Source organism: Epinephelus lanceolatus, chromosome 6 (genome assembly GCF_041903045.1).
Source record: "Epinephelus lanceolatus isolate andai-2023 chromosome 6, ASM4190304v1, whole genome shotgun sequence".
Classification (NCBI taxonomy): Eukaryota; Metazoa; Chordata; class Actinopteri; order Perciformes; family Serranidae; genus Epinephelus; species Epinephelus lanceolatus.
Window position 1 is genome coordinate 23,431,565 of NC_135739.1, and position 19,396 is coordinate 23,450,960.

Below are 19,396 nucleotides of genomic sequence, written 5' to 3' on the forward strand. Positions count from 1 at the left end.
AACTGATTGATTGATTGACTGTAATAATTGGGTTGGCAGGATTACTAAAAAATTGTCATGTAGTTAATTTATAGGCCTATCTCACACACTTAAATACTAAAGTGTACTTCAGCACACTAAAAAACTCAAATTCTTTTGATTGCAAAAGATGTGTCACCTTAAATCTCAAATCAAATCCCACTTGATATTTCATTGGCACTGTCCCACCATCACATTCCCCACTACCAGAGCGCAGAGGAGGGGGTTGCAGCCGCATTTCTTACAATCTTCAAATTATTTTTTACCACATTTGTATTAAGTGTGTGCTTTTGTTAAAGAAAAGTTTTTAGACAATTTTCGAAATTCATTCATGCTTTGTCAGTGCTCTGAACACTTACCAGGATTTGCCATATGAATACTGTTAAGGTCTGGTCTTTTTCATTCTAGGGATGAGAAACACACAGTTATTATTGATGATTCAAATTTACTCACAGAATACTTTGTTGAAAAAATTATGCATCTATATGTGCTGAACACAGACTCTTGTTCACTCCACCAGTTTCTCCTTGTTTTTCACCGTCCAAGAGAACTGAGACTTGTTCTTGTATCTTCCCAGAGTCTGCTCCACATTTACTGTGTACCTGGTCGCTTCTTGTTTGGTGCTGGAGAGAGCGCAGCTATTGTTGACAATATTCTTGTCACTGAACCTCACTGTCTACACGAGTAAAGACTAAAAACTTATGAAAATATGAAACTGTTTGATTGTGTAAATACCTCTAAATAAGTAACATCAACAGCACTTTGTTTTTAGTACTGTTTGGTGAGTATTCGCATACTAACATAGTAAACTACAGTGGTAAACACTCAAAGCACCTCTGTACCTACATACAGCATCACAAAGTGTTTGCATGGCTGTTGACTCTTAAGGTGCAGACACACCAAACCAACATCAAACAACTAGCAACTGTTGGGTCGTCTACATCGCCTCACGTCGCCATGTGTCAGTTGCATTTGAACACACTACAGAGACTACATCCGACGGCCAAGTGGCACGTACGTTCTGCGCCTGCATGAGAGAGAGCAGAGTGACAGAGTGGTACATCTTGACAGCCGAGGTGTTACCTATCTGTGCAGCCGTGAACCGCAGCACCTCCACGGACTATTACATTCAGACGGTCCTGGTGTTTCCTCCGCAGGCTCCACTTCACTCAGCTGCCCGATAAACCTGCTGCTTCTTCCCACTTTAACCTGAATAACAAACCAGGGCTTGGTGCTCCGGTTGGAACCAAACGGAGAGCCAGGGCTAGCTCAGAGCTAGCCGCTCCCAGCTAACACCGGGGCTAGCTCGGAAGCTACCTTTTAGTCTTTTTGGCAAAAATTTGGTTTCAAAAACTGCTCATATACATCTTTACGTACATCTTCTGACAGTATCAATGTGCCACAAACTTTTATAAAACACATATCCAGTCATACGTACAATGTATATGTAAAATTCAAGGCAACTTAAAAACTCCACTATCATGTAGCCTGTTTGTTTTGTATTAGCTTAAAGTTTCTCAAAGCATTACCATAGGTTTCCTCCAGTATTTAACACATCAGCTTTGTTTTTATTTATTTTTTCATTGCTTATTTAGTAGATAATGTAAATTCTTTCTTTCTTACTGTGAAGAAGTGAAAAAGTGAAAAAAATTAGCCCAGCTGTCGTCACCTTTTTCATCTTGTTTGCGTCAGCTCAACCACTTTCATAACTCGTCCCAGCGTTTTAAAAGGTTAAACCTGACAGTCTGAGGAAATGCTGTTTCTTGTTTCTGTATGGCTCAACTTAACTTACAGTTCTTCCTTCTGAATTATATGCATGCATTTTTAAAAACAACAGTGCTGCAAACTAATCAAACAAGGATGTCTACTGATGGTGTCAGTTTCAGATACAATCAGCTCAGCATTCAGCATATGATGATCCTGTCCTGGACTTGTTTTACTTATAGTGTTAGGGAAAGAAAGCAAATAGAAAAGCTTTTAGTGAAGACATGAACAGGGTTTTACAGGTTCACTGGACACCTCCAGGGCAGAGATTTCTGTAGGTAAAAGGGTTTGTTGAAACATGCAAATATTTGTTGCTTGACTGAAAATGTATACTTCATATTACGATGTGGAAGTCCACAATCAAACATTGATATGTGACGAGGTCAGAGTGAAAACGTTTAGACACCAAATGTCACGACTCTGTTAATCCATTGATGGGCAACGTTAGCTGTGTGATGGCAACATTTTGCCGTGTCACTGTGTGTGTGAGTCTGTCACAGACATGGAGTTCACACTCCTTCAGCAGTAGTGTCATGATAAACAGAGAGATGGAGAGTGGGAGAGAGGGGAGCTAAGAGGAGCATAAGTAGGGTGACCAGACATCCCGCATTGTGCGGGACTGCACAGCATTCCTGTCTCTTTTCACACGTCGCGCAAATTGAGGCCATGTCCCGCATGATTGGTTGCCACCTGCGCTAGCATTGTTGGAGTACCGTAGTACTACGGCACCTCATGGTACCACTACTGTGGGATAAGTTTAAAGTCCAATCGTAAGAGGGTGAGTGTCTATGCGCCGTCCAATAATTGGTGCAAGCTGGCCACCTGGCACTCAATATGCCGCTGCAGTGGTTTGTATCCAGTGACATTTCAGGTATTAGCTGAGCTATTGAGTATCTTTAAGCAGTGAAAGTTATTATTTATTTCTTTTTACTTGTAGGTTGATTTGTTTATATATGCTACAATGATTTGTTTTCCACAGAGCTCTACGGTTCAGCATTTTACTCGCATTTGCAACTAAAAATAGTTTTGTGCAAGCAAAACAAATCATTCAGGAGCACGCTGTGCGAGTACAGATTTCAACCAGCAGCAGAAACGAAAGGCGAATCCTGCCGGTTGTGGGTTGAACGGGGGTCACAGACGCCATATTCCTGTAAAATACGGCGCAAGATAAGGGCTTACCGGCAACGGAGAAGTCTGGCTCCAGGTCCAATAATTTCCTCTTTGTTGATTTCATGACTGCCCAGAAATACCTGAACAGCCGAGCCATGGCGGCACACAGGTATGTGATGTGTCAGAGGAGAAACGAGCCGTTCACATTTCTCTCTTTGTGGCAGGTAACGGCCCACAAACCTCACCGCACTTTAGGGACTGTTCTTTACTTATGAAGGGACTGTTCTTTACATGTCAGGGGAGGAGGGTGGTTGGTTGATTTTTATTTCATTTATTTATTTATTTAATTTTGATCCCCCCTATGTTAATCATTTATTGATGCTGTTTTTGAAGTATGAATAAGTCCATAAGTAATTTATTCCATTGAAATATCATTGATGTATTATAGAAAAGTGATTTATCTTTTTATAAATGACAAAAGGCACATCTGCCTAATTTTTGTTGTGGTATTGTGATACTACTCAGAACCGTGATACTTTAACTGGTATGGTACCGTGGGTCCCAATTTTGGTATCGTGACAAGTCTCTGATGACTAAACTTCGCACTGGGGGCGGGTGTCCCACATTGTCCCTCACAAACCTACTCCTTGTCCCACATTTGGTTTATTGGGACCTGGTCACCCTAGAGGCAGGGGCGGGGGGTGGGGTTCCAAGGTGCCTCTTGCCTGGGGCCCCCAGAGTGTCTTGAAACAGCCCTGCCCCTGGCAAAGATGAATTTGGACTGGAAGATTAGACAAAAGGAAGAAAAGAAAACTGTTTTGGGTTGTGAAAATAAAACAAACAAAGTTGCAAACAACGTTTTTATGTTTAATTCACATTTCAGATTTTACACATGCAGTATTCTTTATTTTAGAGATAAAGATATGCAATCAAATGACATTAAAATAAAGGTTTAACCCATAGGTTACAAAACAGTGTCAGTCTTTGAAAATCCCTGATCTAAACATAAACACACAGGGAACAGAGCAGTCGTTCCACACTGGTAACAACTTCACCATTTTATTTTCAATACTGGCACCTATAGGAGTTACAACCTGTTTCATTATCCAGTGCTGTATAAGAAATTTATTGAAAGGATATCCCTTTGAGATATAGCATCTCATTTTCAATGCAATCCTATAGACACAAATAGACATTTATAGAGCAGATACAAACAAAAACACCATTACATAGTTTGTCATTTTTTCATTGTCACATAACATAAACCAAAAGCATAAAAATCTTGTTTAAAGATGAGGAAATAAAGACTTCAAGACAAAGACAAAGCAGCAGAAAGAGATTAATGATCTCCGAAAAAAAAGGAAACTATTAGCCTACAATAGAATTGAGCTTTGACACGAGAGACTGTCCATTCATGAGGATTAGAAGACCTTAAGGTGTCTTGAGATATGTTTGTTAATAAGTGGTCCTGACTGGATTTAATTGTTTAAAGGGACAGTTAACCCCAAAATTTAAAAATCCATATTTTTCCTCTTACCTGTAGTGTTATTTATCAGTCTAAATTGTTTTGGTGTGAGTTTCTGAGTGTTGGAGATATCAGCTGTAGAGATGTCTGCCTTCTCTCAAATATAATGTAACTAGATGGCACTCTGCTTCTGGTGCTCAAAGCAGCAGAGATGGGACCAAGTCACACATGTGCAAGTCTCAAGTAAGTAACCTTCAACCTTCAAGTAACCTTAACCTTCAAGTCTCATGTAAGTCCCAAGTCATTTTTTCTTGGGCAGGGCAAGTCAAGTCAAGTCAAGTCACAGGTTATGTCAAGTCAAGTCAAGTCAAGTCAAGTCAAGTCAAGTCCTGTAATAGGTCAAGTCAAGTCCAAGTCAAGTCACCTTATTACTGTAATTTTACCTGCAGAATCTGATCTTAATGAAGTGAAAAGACAAGATATAAGTAACTGTCAGTAAACATTGACTTCATCGCTGCAATGTTTACTTTGCAGGGACGACCCCCATGCGTGCGCGCACGCACGCACGCACGCACACACACACACATACACACACACACACACACACACACACACACACACACACACTAACCAAGGCAGCGACCAAAATCACCCATTTAGCTCATTTAACCCTGTGTTGCTCGTTCATAAAACGTACAGCCGGTCTTGTGATGAACCGGTCGGAATGTTCGCTCACGTTTTCTGGGGTTAATGTTAGCAAATAAATTATCTGACTAACCAGATAATATTAGCTAATTGACAAGCACTTACTGGGCAGAATGGCTCTTCAAATGCCGAACAAAGTTTGAAGTTGTCGCCTGGCTGTCCGAGATGTTTATGCCGCATGTCTTGCACTGTGCTGTTCGTCTTTTGCCGTAATAATGGTAATCCGAAAGCCGAAGACGATGACTCTCGGTACCTCTCCCGCTGACATGTTGATGCCTATCTGATATAAGAGGACCTGTTTCTCCAATAAACATGTAAGGTACGTAGAGAGGGCATGACTGATTGACAGGGTAGTGATCCAATCATGACAACGCCATTCTCAGCCTGCGCTCCTACCAGGTAATCGACATTATTTTTTAAATTAATTTATTAATTTTAGATTCTAACCGAAAACATGATGTGAATAACAATCAAGTCATTCAAGTCATTCAAGTCATTCAAGTCATCGTGTCTCAAGTCAAGTCAAGTCCCGAGTCTTTAACTTCCAAGTCCGAGTCAAGTGTCAAGTCTTTTATTTTTTGTCAAGTCAAGTCACAAGTCATCAAAACAGTGACTCAAGTCAACTCAAGTCCAAGTCACAATGAGTCGAGTCCCCATCTCTGGAAAAGAGTTCCTACATAAAACTGCTCACAACAAGGTCTGAGGATTATCTTGAGAAGCCAGGTCATGATTTCAGGAAAGAGACATTTTTTTTTGTGTGTTTTGGGCTTGAAGTGTAGGCATGGCATTTTACGTAAAATATAGGGTCTATTATCAGAATATCTCCAATTAATTATACAGAAACTTTAACTTGGACTCAACCATTGATTGTTCATGAAGATAATTAATACTGGTTAAAGGATAGGTTCACATTTTTCGATTCTACTATAAAAAACAGTCGGTATCCATATAAACATTAAAATAAGCTAAGCCTGGTGTAATCATTCCTTCTATACATACTGGATGTTTTCTGCATTTCATTTTGTTTTCCTGCATCAAATAACTCAGATTCTGAATCTTCTACTCGAACTACTGAATAATAAATCCAAGTGTAAGCTGCTAACTGGTCAAACTTTTGCTGATGAGCCACATAATTGTCTGACTTAACTCTTCCATTAAGTCAACTAAGTTCTGCGTTACTCCAGACCCAGATGGATATGATAGTGATAAAAAGGGAAGAGATAATGGCAATGTACAGGCCAAAAAGCAGGCGGTCAATGACTAATCCGATCATTTGCCATTCATGTGTGGTATTGCCCCCCTGGGCATGTTTGTCTACCTGGAGGCGGATGGCCATGAGATCTCTGCTCAGCTTCCTCAGTTCATCCAGGGCTGGATCCGGAGGGGGTTTCTCATGAGGTGTATCACCAGAGACGCTCTGAAGATCTCTTGAAGAGATGATGCTGGGACTCATGGCTGGATATATATAAAACAAGATTACAGTGAGATTACTCATTTCCACCGCTTGTATCCGTGATCTCATTCTTTCGGTCACTACCCAAAGTTCATGACCATAGGTGAGGGTTGGGACATAGATGGACCAGTAAATCGAAAGCTTTGCTTTCCGGCTCAGCTCCCTCTTCACCACGACGGACCGGCGCAGCGCCCGCATCACTGCAGAAGCTGCACCAACCAGCCGATCCATCTCACGCTCCATTCCACCCTAACTCATGAACAAGACCCCAAGATACTTCAACTCCCTTGCTTGAGGCAGTAACTGTCCCCCAACCCAGAGACAGCAATCCACTGGTTTCTGACAGAGAAACATGGCCTCAGACTTGGAGGTGCTGACTCTCATCCCAACTGCTTCACACTCGGCTGCAAAATGCCCCAGTGCATGCTGGAGGTCACGGTGTGATGGAGCCAACAGAACCACATCATCTACAAAAAGCAGACATGAAATTCTGAGGTCCCCAAACCGGACCCCTTCCTCCCCCCGGCTGTGCCTCAAAATCCTGTCCATGAAGGTCACAAACAGGATTGGTGACAAGGGACAACCTTGGCGGAGGCCAACACCCACCAAGAACGTGTTCGACTTCACTTCTTTTAAGTATGCGACATAGCTCTCACTTTGGTCATACTGGGACTGGATAGCTCGTAGCAGCGAGCCTGGCACCCCGTACTCCCGTAGTACCCCCCACAAGACCCCCCGAGGGACGTGGTCGTAAGCCTTCTCCAAGTCCACAAAGCACATGTAGACTGGATGGCCAAACTCCCACGACCCCTCCAGCAGCCTTGCAAGGGTAAAGAACTGTTCCACTTTTCCACAGCCAGGACGGAATCCACATTGCTCCTCCTGAATCTTAGGTTCGACAATCGGTTGGAGCCTCCTTTCCAGCACCCTGGAGTAACTTTACCCTGGAGGCTGAGCAGTGTGATACCCCGATAGTTGGAGCACACCCTCTGGTCCATTTTTTTGAAGATGGGGACCACCACGCCAGTCTGCCACTCTGCAGGCACGGTACCAGACCTCCACGTGACACTGAACAGGCGTATCAGCCAAGACAGCCCAACAGTGCCTAGAGCCTTCAGCATCTCAGGGCAAATCTCATCCACACCTGGCGCCTTGCCACTGGGGAGCTTTTTAACTACCTCAGCAACTTCTGCCAGGGATATTGGTGAGAGTTCTACCGAGTCTTCAGGCTCTGCCTCGTTCACAGTGGATGTGATGGCCTGGTTCAGGAGGTCCTCAAAGTGCTCCTTCCACCGCCCGACGATATCCCCAATTCTGGTCAGCAGTCTCTCTGCTGAGCACAGCCTGAGACAAGCCCTGCTTTCCCTTCCTGAGTCGGTTAAGGGTCTGTCAGAACTTCCTTGTCGCCAACCGAAAGTCTTTCTCAATTGCTTCAGCGACCTCCACAGCTGCAGCCCTTCTGGCCAACCGGTACCTGTCTGCTGCTTCAGGAGACCCCTGCGCCAGCCAGATCCAAAAGGCCTCCTTCTTCAGCCTGACAGCCTCCCTCACCGCTGATGTCCACCAGCGGGATCCTCGGTTGCTGCCCCGACAGGCACCGACAACCTTCTGACCACAGCTCCTAGCAGCCACCTCCACAATGGAGGCTTTGAACATGGCCCACTCAGACTCCATGTCCCCAACCTCCCCTGGGATGCACGAGAAATTCTCCCAGAGGTGGGAGTTGAAGACCCCACGGAAAGGGTCCTCAGCCAGACAGTCCCAGTTCACCCTCACTACATGTTTTTGTTTACCAGGTCTGTCCGGCAGCCTCCCCCGCCATCTGATCCAACTCACCACCAGGTGGTGATCAGTTGACAGCTCTGCTCCTCTCTTCACCCGAGTGTCCAAGACACACGGCTGCAGATCTGCTGATATGACCACAAGATCGATCATTGATCTTTGGCCTAGGGTGTTCTGGTAGAACCTCCCTGTGCTCAAACATGGTGTTCATTATGGCCAGTCCATGACTCGCACAGAAGTCCAATAACGAAGCACCACTCGGGTTCAAATCAGGCAGGCCGTTCCTCCCAATCACCCCCCTCCAGGTTTCTCCGTCATTGCCCACATGAGCGTTGAAGTACCCCAGGAGAACTATGGAGTCCCCAGCCGGCACCCCTTGCAGGACACTGCCAAGAGACTCCGGGTACTCCGGGGGTACTCCAGGTACTCCGCACTGCCGTTCGGTGCATGAGCACAAACAACAGGCAGAGACCTTCTCTTTGTGACCCACAGTCGCATCGAAACGACCCTCTCCTCCTCTGGGGCAAACCCCAACACGGCGGCGCTCAGCCGGGGGCTTGTGAATATCCCCACACGCACCTGGCGCCTCTCACCCTGGGCAACTCCAGAACCAGTGCTGCAGGGATCGGCATGCCAGGGGCCACGCCCCTGCCTGCCGCCCGGCACACAATGCCCCGGTCCCGATTTCTGTCCCTCTGGGTGGTAGGCCCACAGGGCGACGGCACCATGTTCTCTTTTCGGGCTGAGCACAATTGGGCCCAATGGCCGAAGGCCCAGCCACCAGACGCTTGCTGGAGAGCTCTCCCCCCAGGTCTGGCTCCAGGAGGTGGCCCCAGTGTCCCCATACCGGGCAAGGTACTTTGCTCCCAAAAGGTCTGTTTCATCAAGGTCTTTGAATCGCTCTTGGTCTGGTACCTCCCCCGGGACCACTTTGCCTTGGGAGACCCTACCAGGGGCTATTCGCCCCGGACAACACAGCTCCCAGGTTCACATGGAAACTCAAACCCCTCCACCACGTTAACGTGGCGATTCTCGGAGGACGTCAAGTAGTCCTTCACCAGTGAAATGCTTTTAAAGCAAACAGCCAGTTCATAATACTGCAAATATATATCAAGGCCTATTTCAATACCTAATCAGTGGCTCAGTGACCATCATGATAAAAATAAAAATATGTAAGATAATTAACATGTAGTTGACTTTCACTAGCTTTTTCAAGAGCCTTTAAGTGTATCTCCATGACAAATGAACAAGCTCCATTCAAGAGTTTATTTAGCTTTTTAGTCAAGCTTAGATTATTTGACTTTGTTGCATAAAAAATTATTAAAATAAGATGAAGCAGCAGTAACAGTGACAGATGTGACTCAAAAATAACAATGATGAGTTACTGTACCTCTAGCAGGTGGGTGAAGGGAGACTGTGACGCGGTTGCTCTTCTTTTTTGGAGGGAGACAAACAACAACAGCTAAATAACGTAGCACAAGGACACTGAGCCAGTGAGGCACCTTTCTGGTGCTGAACTGGATGTTGGTGATAAACACTGTCTCCAACAGGCTGGCCACCATCAGAGCCAGACTCACTGAGAATAAAACATCTGCATGAAACCAACAGAAAAAGGGTGAAAAGAAATAAGGAGACACTTTTAATTCAAACTTTATTAATCAAGGGTGTAAGTGATTTCACATAGCACAGAGAACTGGGGTTATGGTGATAATATTAAGGTCTCTTTCAAGCATTTGCATCAGGCTGGCCACCATCAGAGCCAGACTGACAGTTGCAGGAAAACAGACCAGACAATTAAGAAGTAAAGACACATTTTTCATTTTAACTTTAATTATCAAGGGCAGAGAGCATATTCACATTTATATTAAGTTAAAATTCAGTTGCCAGAGGAGCCATCATAAGACAAGGTATAACTGGTTAACAATGGCATCTGGTCAAGAAGAAGAATTGGCCACAGTGGTTAATCTTATACAACAATATATCACAGGTGTCACTCACTTATTAGAGGTGTTGTATTTCCAGTGACAGGCAGCAGGTCATTCATGATGAGCAGGAAAACGGTGTAGCCCAGGATGAGAGTCATCTTAAAGGAGGACCGGTCCACACCTTGGGGAGGCAGCAGGAAGCTGAAGAGGTCCAATGTGATGAGGAAGCAGCTAGGCAACAGGAGGTTTACCACATAAAGGATTGGCCTACGTCTCAAAATGATCTTGGGATAAAAACAATTACAAAGCATCAAAGTTTTACTCAGAATTCACAATAGACATTTGCCAATAGTTGCAAACTCTTCCACCAGCCCCCTAAAAAACTTCTTTTGTTGTTTCTGATGCTTTTCTGCAGGCCACTCAGACCTTTGGTGTTCCCCAAGGATCAATCATCAGTCCTCCTTTGTTCTCTGTTTACATGTGTACACCATCTAAAATTACCTGCATAAACAACATCCACTACATTCAATTATTATTTTCTTTAAAATATCAATCTTTTTGGCAGCTTTTATTACTGTATAAAAAAATATCTATCTATGTATTTTATGGCATGCCGTTCAGGAAATTATTATATATATAATACAGGATGAAGTTTGAATATATGGAATGAATGAAAGTCCGAATATATTTAATGAACCTTGAATATATGGAATGAATGTCTGACTATATGGAATGAACCTCGAATATATGGAATTAAAGTGTGAATATATTGAATGAACCTTGAATATATGGAATGAATGTCTGCATATGGAATGAACCGAATGAACGGCATGCCATAATACATATATATATATATATATATATATATATATATATATATATGTATATATGGGGTCTTTTTTATTCTACGACTGCCAGTCTAAAAGAATGTTTACATTTTATATACATATATATAAATATATATATTTATATATTTATATATATGTATATAAAATGTAAATATATATATATATATATATATATGCACACACATACAGACATATGCATCAAGGTGCTAAATCTGGATATGTATTTTTTTTGTTGTTGTTTTCTTATATGTATGCATATATATATATATATATATATATATATATATATATTTTACTGATAGAGGTAGTATAATTCTCTATACTGACACAACAGTGGTTCAAAACAAATCAAATCTTTGCTGGGACTGTGTCATTTTTCTACAAAAACAATTTCATCAAAATAATTTCAAAGATAAATTCCTTAAATAAAGGATATTCTACACATGGTTTCTCCAATGTGTCACATCTGATTTTACAAATGTTTTACAGATAATTACTGGCATGCATCATGTGAACACAGAATAAAATATAATAGCTAAAATTACTTACAAAGTATTTGAGCTCAGAGTAGGTTCCTTCTGTAACTTCAAGGGTTGTTTGAGCTTGTTTGATATCAATAAGCTCCCACTCTCCTCTGGTCTGTAGCACGTCCCTGGACTCCTCCAGGATCTCTGCAGCTGAATGTCTTTGATTCATCTCTATGTCTTCAGCTGGAATAAAATTGTAGGAAAGTTTGTTTATATTAGATCTAATGCCTATTAGATTATCTCTGTGAAATGTTTCTTGTGATGCACATGAGTAGAGTGAAGTTGTCTACATCAAAGTTGAGGTCATTCAATTCAGGCCCCAAAGGTGTCTAAATTAATTCATTTAATTCTACTGAAATTTCATTTAACTTTTGTGTTTGTAGTTTTAATGTTTGAAAACACATAATTTCTACAAAAAATATCAATTGCCCTCTTAAATTGTGTGACTAATCTACCATCATTATTATGAAATACTAGTTGCAGTTTTGAGATCAGGTGTTATCTTTTGAATTTTTTGCATGCTTACCGAAGTGCAGGTATGGTTCAAAGGTCAGCGAGCAGTTTTGGATATCAAAGGGGAAAGTGTAGATGACTAATTTGCAGGTGGCGATCACTCTGATCGGCCTATCATCAAATACATGACCTGTGTTGTATAAGTAGACATATGGGGTTTTGGGAGATTTGTCCTCGTCCATGCTGGAAATGAACAGAATAAAAAATGACTTAATTGCACATTTATACTTTTAAAAGATAGGTTTTTGTTTTTTGTTTGACAGGCTACGATACTTAATTTTAACTTACAACTCATTGATGACGATGTCTGGGACCCAAAGCTTTTCTCGAGGGACAGAGACTCTTGTAGTTCCACATTCCTTCTCATCCCAGCTCAGTCCCGCTATATGCCACTCCTACATTAACCAGAACAACAACCATTTGCACTGTGACACTTCATACTTGTTATACTTTCATCTTAAGGTTAAAGGTACAATTTTTTAGGATTTCGGGGGATATATTGATAGAAATGGAATATAATTAGTGTATAAGTATCTATATAAGTATTTAAGTGTATAATTAGTTAAAAGAAGAATCGTGTTTTTGTTACCTTAAAATGTGTTGTATACAGTATATCTACATAGGGAGTGGGGGTCCATTCCAGAAAGCAGATTTAAGATACTATGAGTCTTAACCTGAATTCTGAGTTGATGAACCCTGAGATGGGATTCAGATTCAGAAGAGCTGAATCACTTCAGTCAACTCTGAGTTAGGTTTGTGCGCAGTGAGTGAAAAAAGCCAAAATCAGTGGAGCTTTGATATTACGTCTCATCATGGTAAATAATCTGCAGGGCCTCCATTTTAATCCAGTGGATGGAGAGACTTACATATTACTGATGTTATATTTTATGAATTCATGTAACAAATAAACTGATTGATTGATTGACTGGCTCAGATGTTAATGATTGGGATGTGAGTTCCACTGCCGGCAGGATTACGATAAATCTGTCATGTCCTAGTTAATTTACAGGCCTATCTCATACACTTAAATTCACTGCATATCACACGTTTCTTATAGATCCACTTTGTTAACATTTAAATGCAGCAGTGTTATTTATATTTGTGCCAGTGAGCCATAACTTTTTAATATACGCAACTCTTGATTGCAAAAGATGTGTCACCTTAAATCTCAAATCAAATCCCCCCCAATATTTCATTGCCACTGTCTCACCATCACATTCCCCACTACCAGAGTGCAGAGGAGGGGGTTGCAGCCAGATTTCTTACAATCTTCAGAAATTTAACCACATTTGTATTAAGTGTGTGCTTTTGTTAAAGAAAAGTTTTTAGACAATTTTCTAAATTCAATCATGCTTTGTCAGTGCTCTGAACACTTACCAGGATTTGCCATATGAATACTGTTAAGGTCTGGTCTTTTTCATTCTAGGGATGAGAAACATACAGTTAATAATGATGATTCAAATTTACTCACAGAATACTTTGTTGAAAAAAATATGCATCTTTTTGTGCTGTCATGAATAGATTTTTATGCAGCTCATAGACTCACCACTCCTAAAATTCCCACTATAATCAGTTCGATGGATACGTTCAGGATATCTGTAAAGTTTTTTACAGGTCGAAGTAGTTTTCTAGGAAATAATTCAGTCTCGAATGCATCAAACAAGGCCTCAGGAGTTGGGCTGGTGCAGTTCAATGGTGCAACAAAACCTGTGTTGAAAAAGCGAAAGAAGAAAACTAAATTAATACATAGGTATCCCAAATAAAAGTTTTTTTTCTTTTTTCTGTATTTGCTCAAAGACAGATCTTCTTTGTATGCTATACAGAGTTTTGTTAAGACTAAGACCTCTTCATATCATCCACATGAAAATACAGTGATCCATTTTCAGCACTTAAAACAGCTGCTATTAAGGTGGTCAGTGCCATTATTGAGGGACTGGAATGCCAAAAAATATTGTGCAGGTCTTTTCATCCATTTTTTCAAAGGCCTTTGACACATTAGACCATGCTACCTTGGCAGATAGACTCTGGACATGCTGTATGCTGTTTGCTTATTTGTCAGGTACAACACAATGCGTTCAGTTTGCTGGGTCTTCCTCTGCATTACTCCCTGTGTTAAAAGGTGTTCCTCAGGGTTCCATACTGGGGCCATTGTTGATTTCTATACATGTAAACAATCTCTGTGACAATTTATAAAATGCTGCTTACCATTTCTACACAGATGATACTGTCATCTATTGTTCATCCCCTCCAGGGGTAAAAGCTCTAGAATACCTACAGTCTTACTTTGACGTTGTGGGGACCCACTTAACTCAACTTAAGCTGGTGTTAAATGCAGAAAAATCCAAATTCATGCTATTTTTAAATGGTAAAGAGTTAACATCTAATCTTCCAAAGATCTTAACTGCTCAAGGGATTGAAATTGAAATGGTTACAACTTACAAGTACTTAGGTATCATCATTGATCAGAACTTGTCTTCCAGTCACATATTGAAAACCTCCAAGCTGAAGGTTGAATTGGGCTTCTTTGTTAGGAACATATCTCAATACTCCCTACAGGCAAGGAAACACTTAATATCTGCAACTTTTTTACCTCTGCTGGATTTTGGTGATTTGCTTTTCATGAATGCCTCTGACCAGTGCCTAAAGAAGTTAGACACTTTGTACCATTGTGCTTTGCGCTTTATTACTGGTTGTGGAAATCGCATACACCACTGTACTCTATATGCTGCTGCTAATTGGCCATCTTTGCATGTTTGCAGGCTTTCGCATTGGTTGGTTTTTATATATAAATCTATTCTTGGCCTGTCTACATACATGTGTAGAAAAATCAATATGTCCTGCACTCTCACAATATTCTACAAATGCTGGTTCCAAGGGTGAGAACAGAACTCGGCAAAAAACCCTTTTAAATATGCTGCTCCTTTGTCCTGGAATAATCTACAGGCTGTGGAGGAATTCAAGTCGATTTTAAAGGATCCACACATATGTCCAAATAAATGTTTGGATATATGTCTGGACATACATGTGGATATATATATACATATCCACACGTACGTCGAAACAGTCATTCTGCGGCTTGCTCTGTTTACCATGTACTCACTCTGCTTGTCATTGCAGATCCAGCCACTCCCTCCTGCCCTCCGCCATTTCCATCATCTGACCTTCCCCACCCACAAACTCACCTGCTTCACATCAGCCTTGTAGTATACAATATATCCAGATCCGTCTCCACCCACTGCCTATCAGATTGTCTAGTTTAGTCCACCCCACTTCCTCAGCCTTCTTTACTACTGGCAGCCTGTCATGTTACTGCCTACCAAACTTAGTCTCACAACCTCTCACCTCAAAAGACATTTTTAGTCACACACTATAAGATTTTGAAAAGACTGAGGATCTCGCAGGGTCACTATTTGCAATACTACAGGTAGATTTCTTTTGAGACTGTTTCCCATCCTGCTCTTGGTAGAAAATATGATGCCAAACTTCCTCAAAGAAATCTGATATATCAACAATTCCTTACGTATCCACAAAAACACATAACTCTAGAAAAACAAGTTAGAAGGCCTCATATGTTGACAGTGTGATTGTCAATTCAGCATTGATACAATATATAAAAATCAAGTGTATTTGTGTTCAAACTTTACATTTTGGATTTTGTTGCCTCAACTCACCACCAAACTTTGTTGGTCAGCTGCTCTATGTAGTGGTAGGAGACGATGGGAAGAACAAGCAAACTGTTAAATATTAATATTTAGGATTTATCCTTAAAATAAATGCTGGTTGGTGCCCCACCAGTTTCTCCTCCTTTCCTACGGTAAAAGAGAACTGAGACTTGTTCACATATTTGCTCCTCGCTGGAGTCTCAGGTCGGCACAAGTTTGCCTGTCTGGAGAGATCACCTGGTTTTGACTCCTGCCTGTTTTTGGACTCCAGTAAATAGGCACTCTTACATAACACTGACTGTCTTTGTGTTGTGCTTTGGGGCTTGAGCTGGTTGCATTTTTGAGCCGTTGCACTTTGTGTCATGTAATTAACATGAATTGTACATTAGGTGTAACTTAGCAAAATGCCAATATAATCTAAGGGTCTTACGTTATACTCAATTATTTTTAATGAGCTGTTTGCATGGCTGTAGACTCTTATTCTTGACCTATGTTCTACTTCTCTCAGCTTTACTTGCTACAGTAAATTACTGGTTAGTGGAAAGCTGTTTAGTCGATTAAAATAAAACACATTCCACAGATTTTTAGTCTTTTTGGATCAAAATTTTATTTAAATTCTCAAAACTTTAAATTGTTTTCCATTGCCTTTTCACAAACAGTTCATAAACATCTTCTGACAGTATTCATCAAAGTGCCACAAAACTGTTATAAAACACATATCCAGTACAAAGTTGTATAAAATTCAAGGCAACTTTAAAACTTCACTATCATGTAGTCTGTTTGTTTTTCTTGCTTTTTGACATACCAAGATAAAGTCTTAAAACATACAAACATTTCATCATATGTGAGTTTACTTGGTGTTCAGTTTTTGTTTATTTTTTACAAATAATTTTGAAAGTTACAGTTTCTTAAAGCATTACCATGGGAAAAGGCTTTCTAGGTTTACTCCAGTATTTGACACATGAGCTTTTTTTTTTTTGAAATTTGTTGCTAATTTGTTAGATAGCATAAATTATTTTTTTCTTACCGTAAAGCAGTGAATAACTGATGAAAAGGAGCCCAGCTATCTTTACTTCTTTCATCTTGCTTGTGTCAGTGCTATGTTCAGTGACCTACTTTCATGATTTGACCCAATGTTTTAAAAGGTAAAATTGGACAGTCTGAGGTAATAGTGTTTCTTGTTTCTGATTGGCTCAACTCAATTTACAGCTTTTCCTTCTGAATAATTTGCATGCATGTCTTGTTTGTCAAAACAACAGTGTTGAAAATTTGACCATAAACTAGTCAGGCAAGGATGTCTGCATGTATCTTATGTCAGTTTTCAAATATTGTCAAAACACAGTCCTGGACTTGTCTTACTTACAGGCTTAGGGAAGAAAGCAAATAAACTGAGCACAAAAAGGAAGGAACTTTGTGTTTGGTAGATTTCTTTGTTGTAACAATGCTTCTTGGCAATAAATCTTATTTCCCTTTTAAATGGTGCCACATTTGTACGGAACATGCGTTTGTGGGATGAGCAGCAGAGCTGAGTATGTTGGTTGCGGCCATGAAAAATTTGCCAAATCTTCTCTGCCAAGATTCAAGGTTCAAGGTATCTTTATTATCCCCAAGGGGAAATTTGTGTCACAGCCAGCAGTTAAAGCAAAGACAACAATTATCATAACAAATAAATAAACAACCACAAAAGAATACACAAATACATTTAGCAGCCATTTAAGAGGTTGATAGCAATTCAATTCAAATTCAATTCAAACAACTTTATTAATCCCACAAGGGGCAATTAGTTATGAGCAGCAGGTTGTCGTGATACATGTAGCCTACATGGCACACAATAAATAATAAGTACATCAGACAACATCATACATATACACACACCAGGAGCTTAGTGTGGAATAATAAGAAAGAGCCTATGATAGCCTATAAAAAAGAAAAAGAAAAAAAAAGGCTTCTTAAGAACACACACACACATTCCTTCAACGAATTAAGAAAGAAAGAAAAAAAAAGAATACAACCCTATGAAGAGTTTAAAAGTCTGAGTGCAGAGAGGATGATTGATTTGGAGAAGCGGTTTGTTTTACACACAGGTAGGACATAGCGGCGTCCTGAAGGCAACAGAGACCTGCAAGAACATGAGTCGGAGAGGCTAAAATGGACTCTGCTTTTCGGAGGATTTGCTGGTTGCAGAGGCAACTTAAGTCTCTTAATTTCACTCCAATAATCTTAGAGCAGGACTTAACAATACTGGTCAGGCTATTTCTGTCTTTAACTGAAAGACAATGAAACCAGCAAATAAAAGAAAAACACACAAGGCTCTCAATAAATGCTTGATAAAATCAATAGAGTATAACAAGCCTGACAGAGAAAGAGTTTAGTTTCCTGAGAAGATGAATTCTCCGTTGCCCTCGCTTCACAATAAAATCCGTGTTCACATCAAATTTGAGATGGTCGTCAAAAATGGTCCACAAGTATTTGTATGATGAAACAATTTCGACTTTTTCGTTACGTATGATGCACTCAGTATGAGTGTCCTTCTTATGTCTAAAATCAATAATCAATTCCTTAGTTTTGGATACATTTAAATCCAAAAAGTTACAGTCACACCAGGAAATAAAATCAATTAGCTCTCATGGTTTGATTCTGAACAGTGCAGTGTCATCTGAAAACTTAATCAGATAGCTATCCTCCTGCCTGCTCCTGCATTCATCAGTGTATATGATAAAAAGTAAGGGCAAAAGGACGCACCATTGGGGTGAACCCGTGGAAGTGGTTACAGAGTCAGAGAGAAGGCCATTAACAGAGACTCTTTGCTCTCTGCCAGTAAAGAAATCTAAAATCCATGACACAAGCTGGTGAGACAATTCAAATTTAGACACCAGCCTCTCTATTAAGAAATGTGGCTGCATTGTGTTGAATGCTGAAGAAAAATCAGCGAATAGGAGCCTGGCATGGGCTTGTGGTTTCTCTAAGTGTTTGTAGAGGTGATTAAGTATGAAAAGCTTTGCGTCCTCTACACCTTTCCCTGCCTGATAGGCAAATTGTAATGGATCAAATCCCTCTATAGAAGATATGACCAGGCCTCTGGACCAGGGGCATTCCTTATATTGACCTGTTTTAAAAGATCTCTAACATGATCCTGCTCAATGATAATGTTAGAATCAGAGATAAGAGACTCTCTGAGAAGGGAAATGTTATCAGAAAAGTCATGCGTTTCAAAGCGAGAATAAAAACTATTAAAAACATTCGGAAGGTCAGTCATGTTTATTCCCTCAATTTTAATAGGATTCCTGTCACTTCCACTACTTCTTTGAGAGATGAAGGACATTGTCTTTATTCCTTTCCAAGCTGCCCAAAGATCTCCACTGGTGTATTTGTGTTCCACCTTATCCCTATAAACTCTTTTAGCTTTCCTTATCTCGCTCCTTACCGCTCTGTTAATTTAAATAAAGCAGCAGGGATAAATGATTTTTTGAACCGATTTGTTCTGCATTGGGGGAGATTATATCTGCGTCCTGATGGTAGCAGCACGAAATTGCCATTCCCTTAATGGATGGCTTGGGTCAAATATATTACATTTATTACAGGTACCATCATCATTGAAGTAGGCAGGGAAATAGCTAAACACAG

General features: G+C 40.6%; 1 protein-coding gene across 1 annotated transcript; it reads right to left on the reverse strand.

Annotated features, from left to right (window-relative positions):
* Positions 1-3,738: 3,738 nt before the first annotated feature.
* On the reverse strand, positions 3,739-17,060 carry LOC117254003 (5-hydroxytryptamine receptor 3A-like). The gene is made up of 9 exons (XM_033621957.2): positions 16,800-17,060; positions 13,657-13,817; positions 13,488-13,532; positions 12,399-12,505; positions 12,124-12,293; positions 11,620-11,780; positions 10,296-10,506; positions 9,688-9,888; positions 3,739-6,517 (listed from the first exon to the last, which is right to left on the reverse strand). Exons 1-9 carry the CDS (start codon positions 16,852-16,854, stop codon positions 6,222-6,224), a joined length of 1,407 nt encoding a protein of 468 aa, XP_033477848.1. The 5' UTR covers positions 16,855-17,060; the 3' UTR covers positions 3,739-6,221.
* Positions 17,061-19,396: the final 2,336 nt, after the last annotated feature.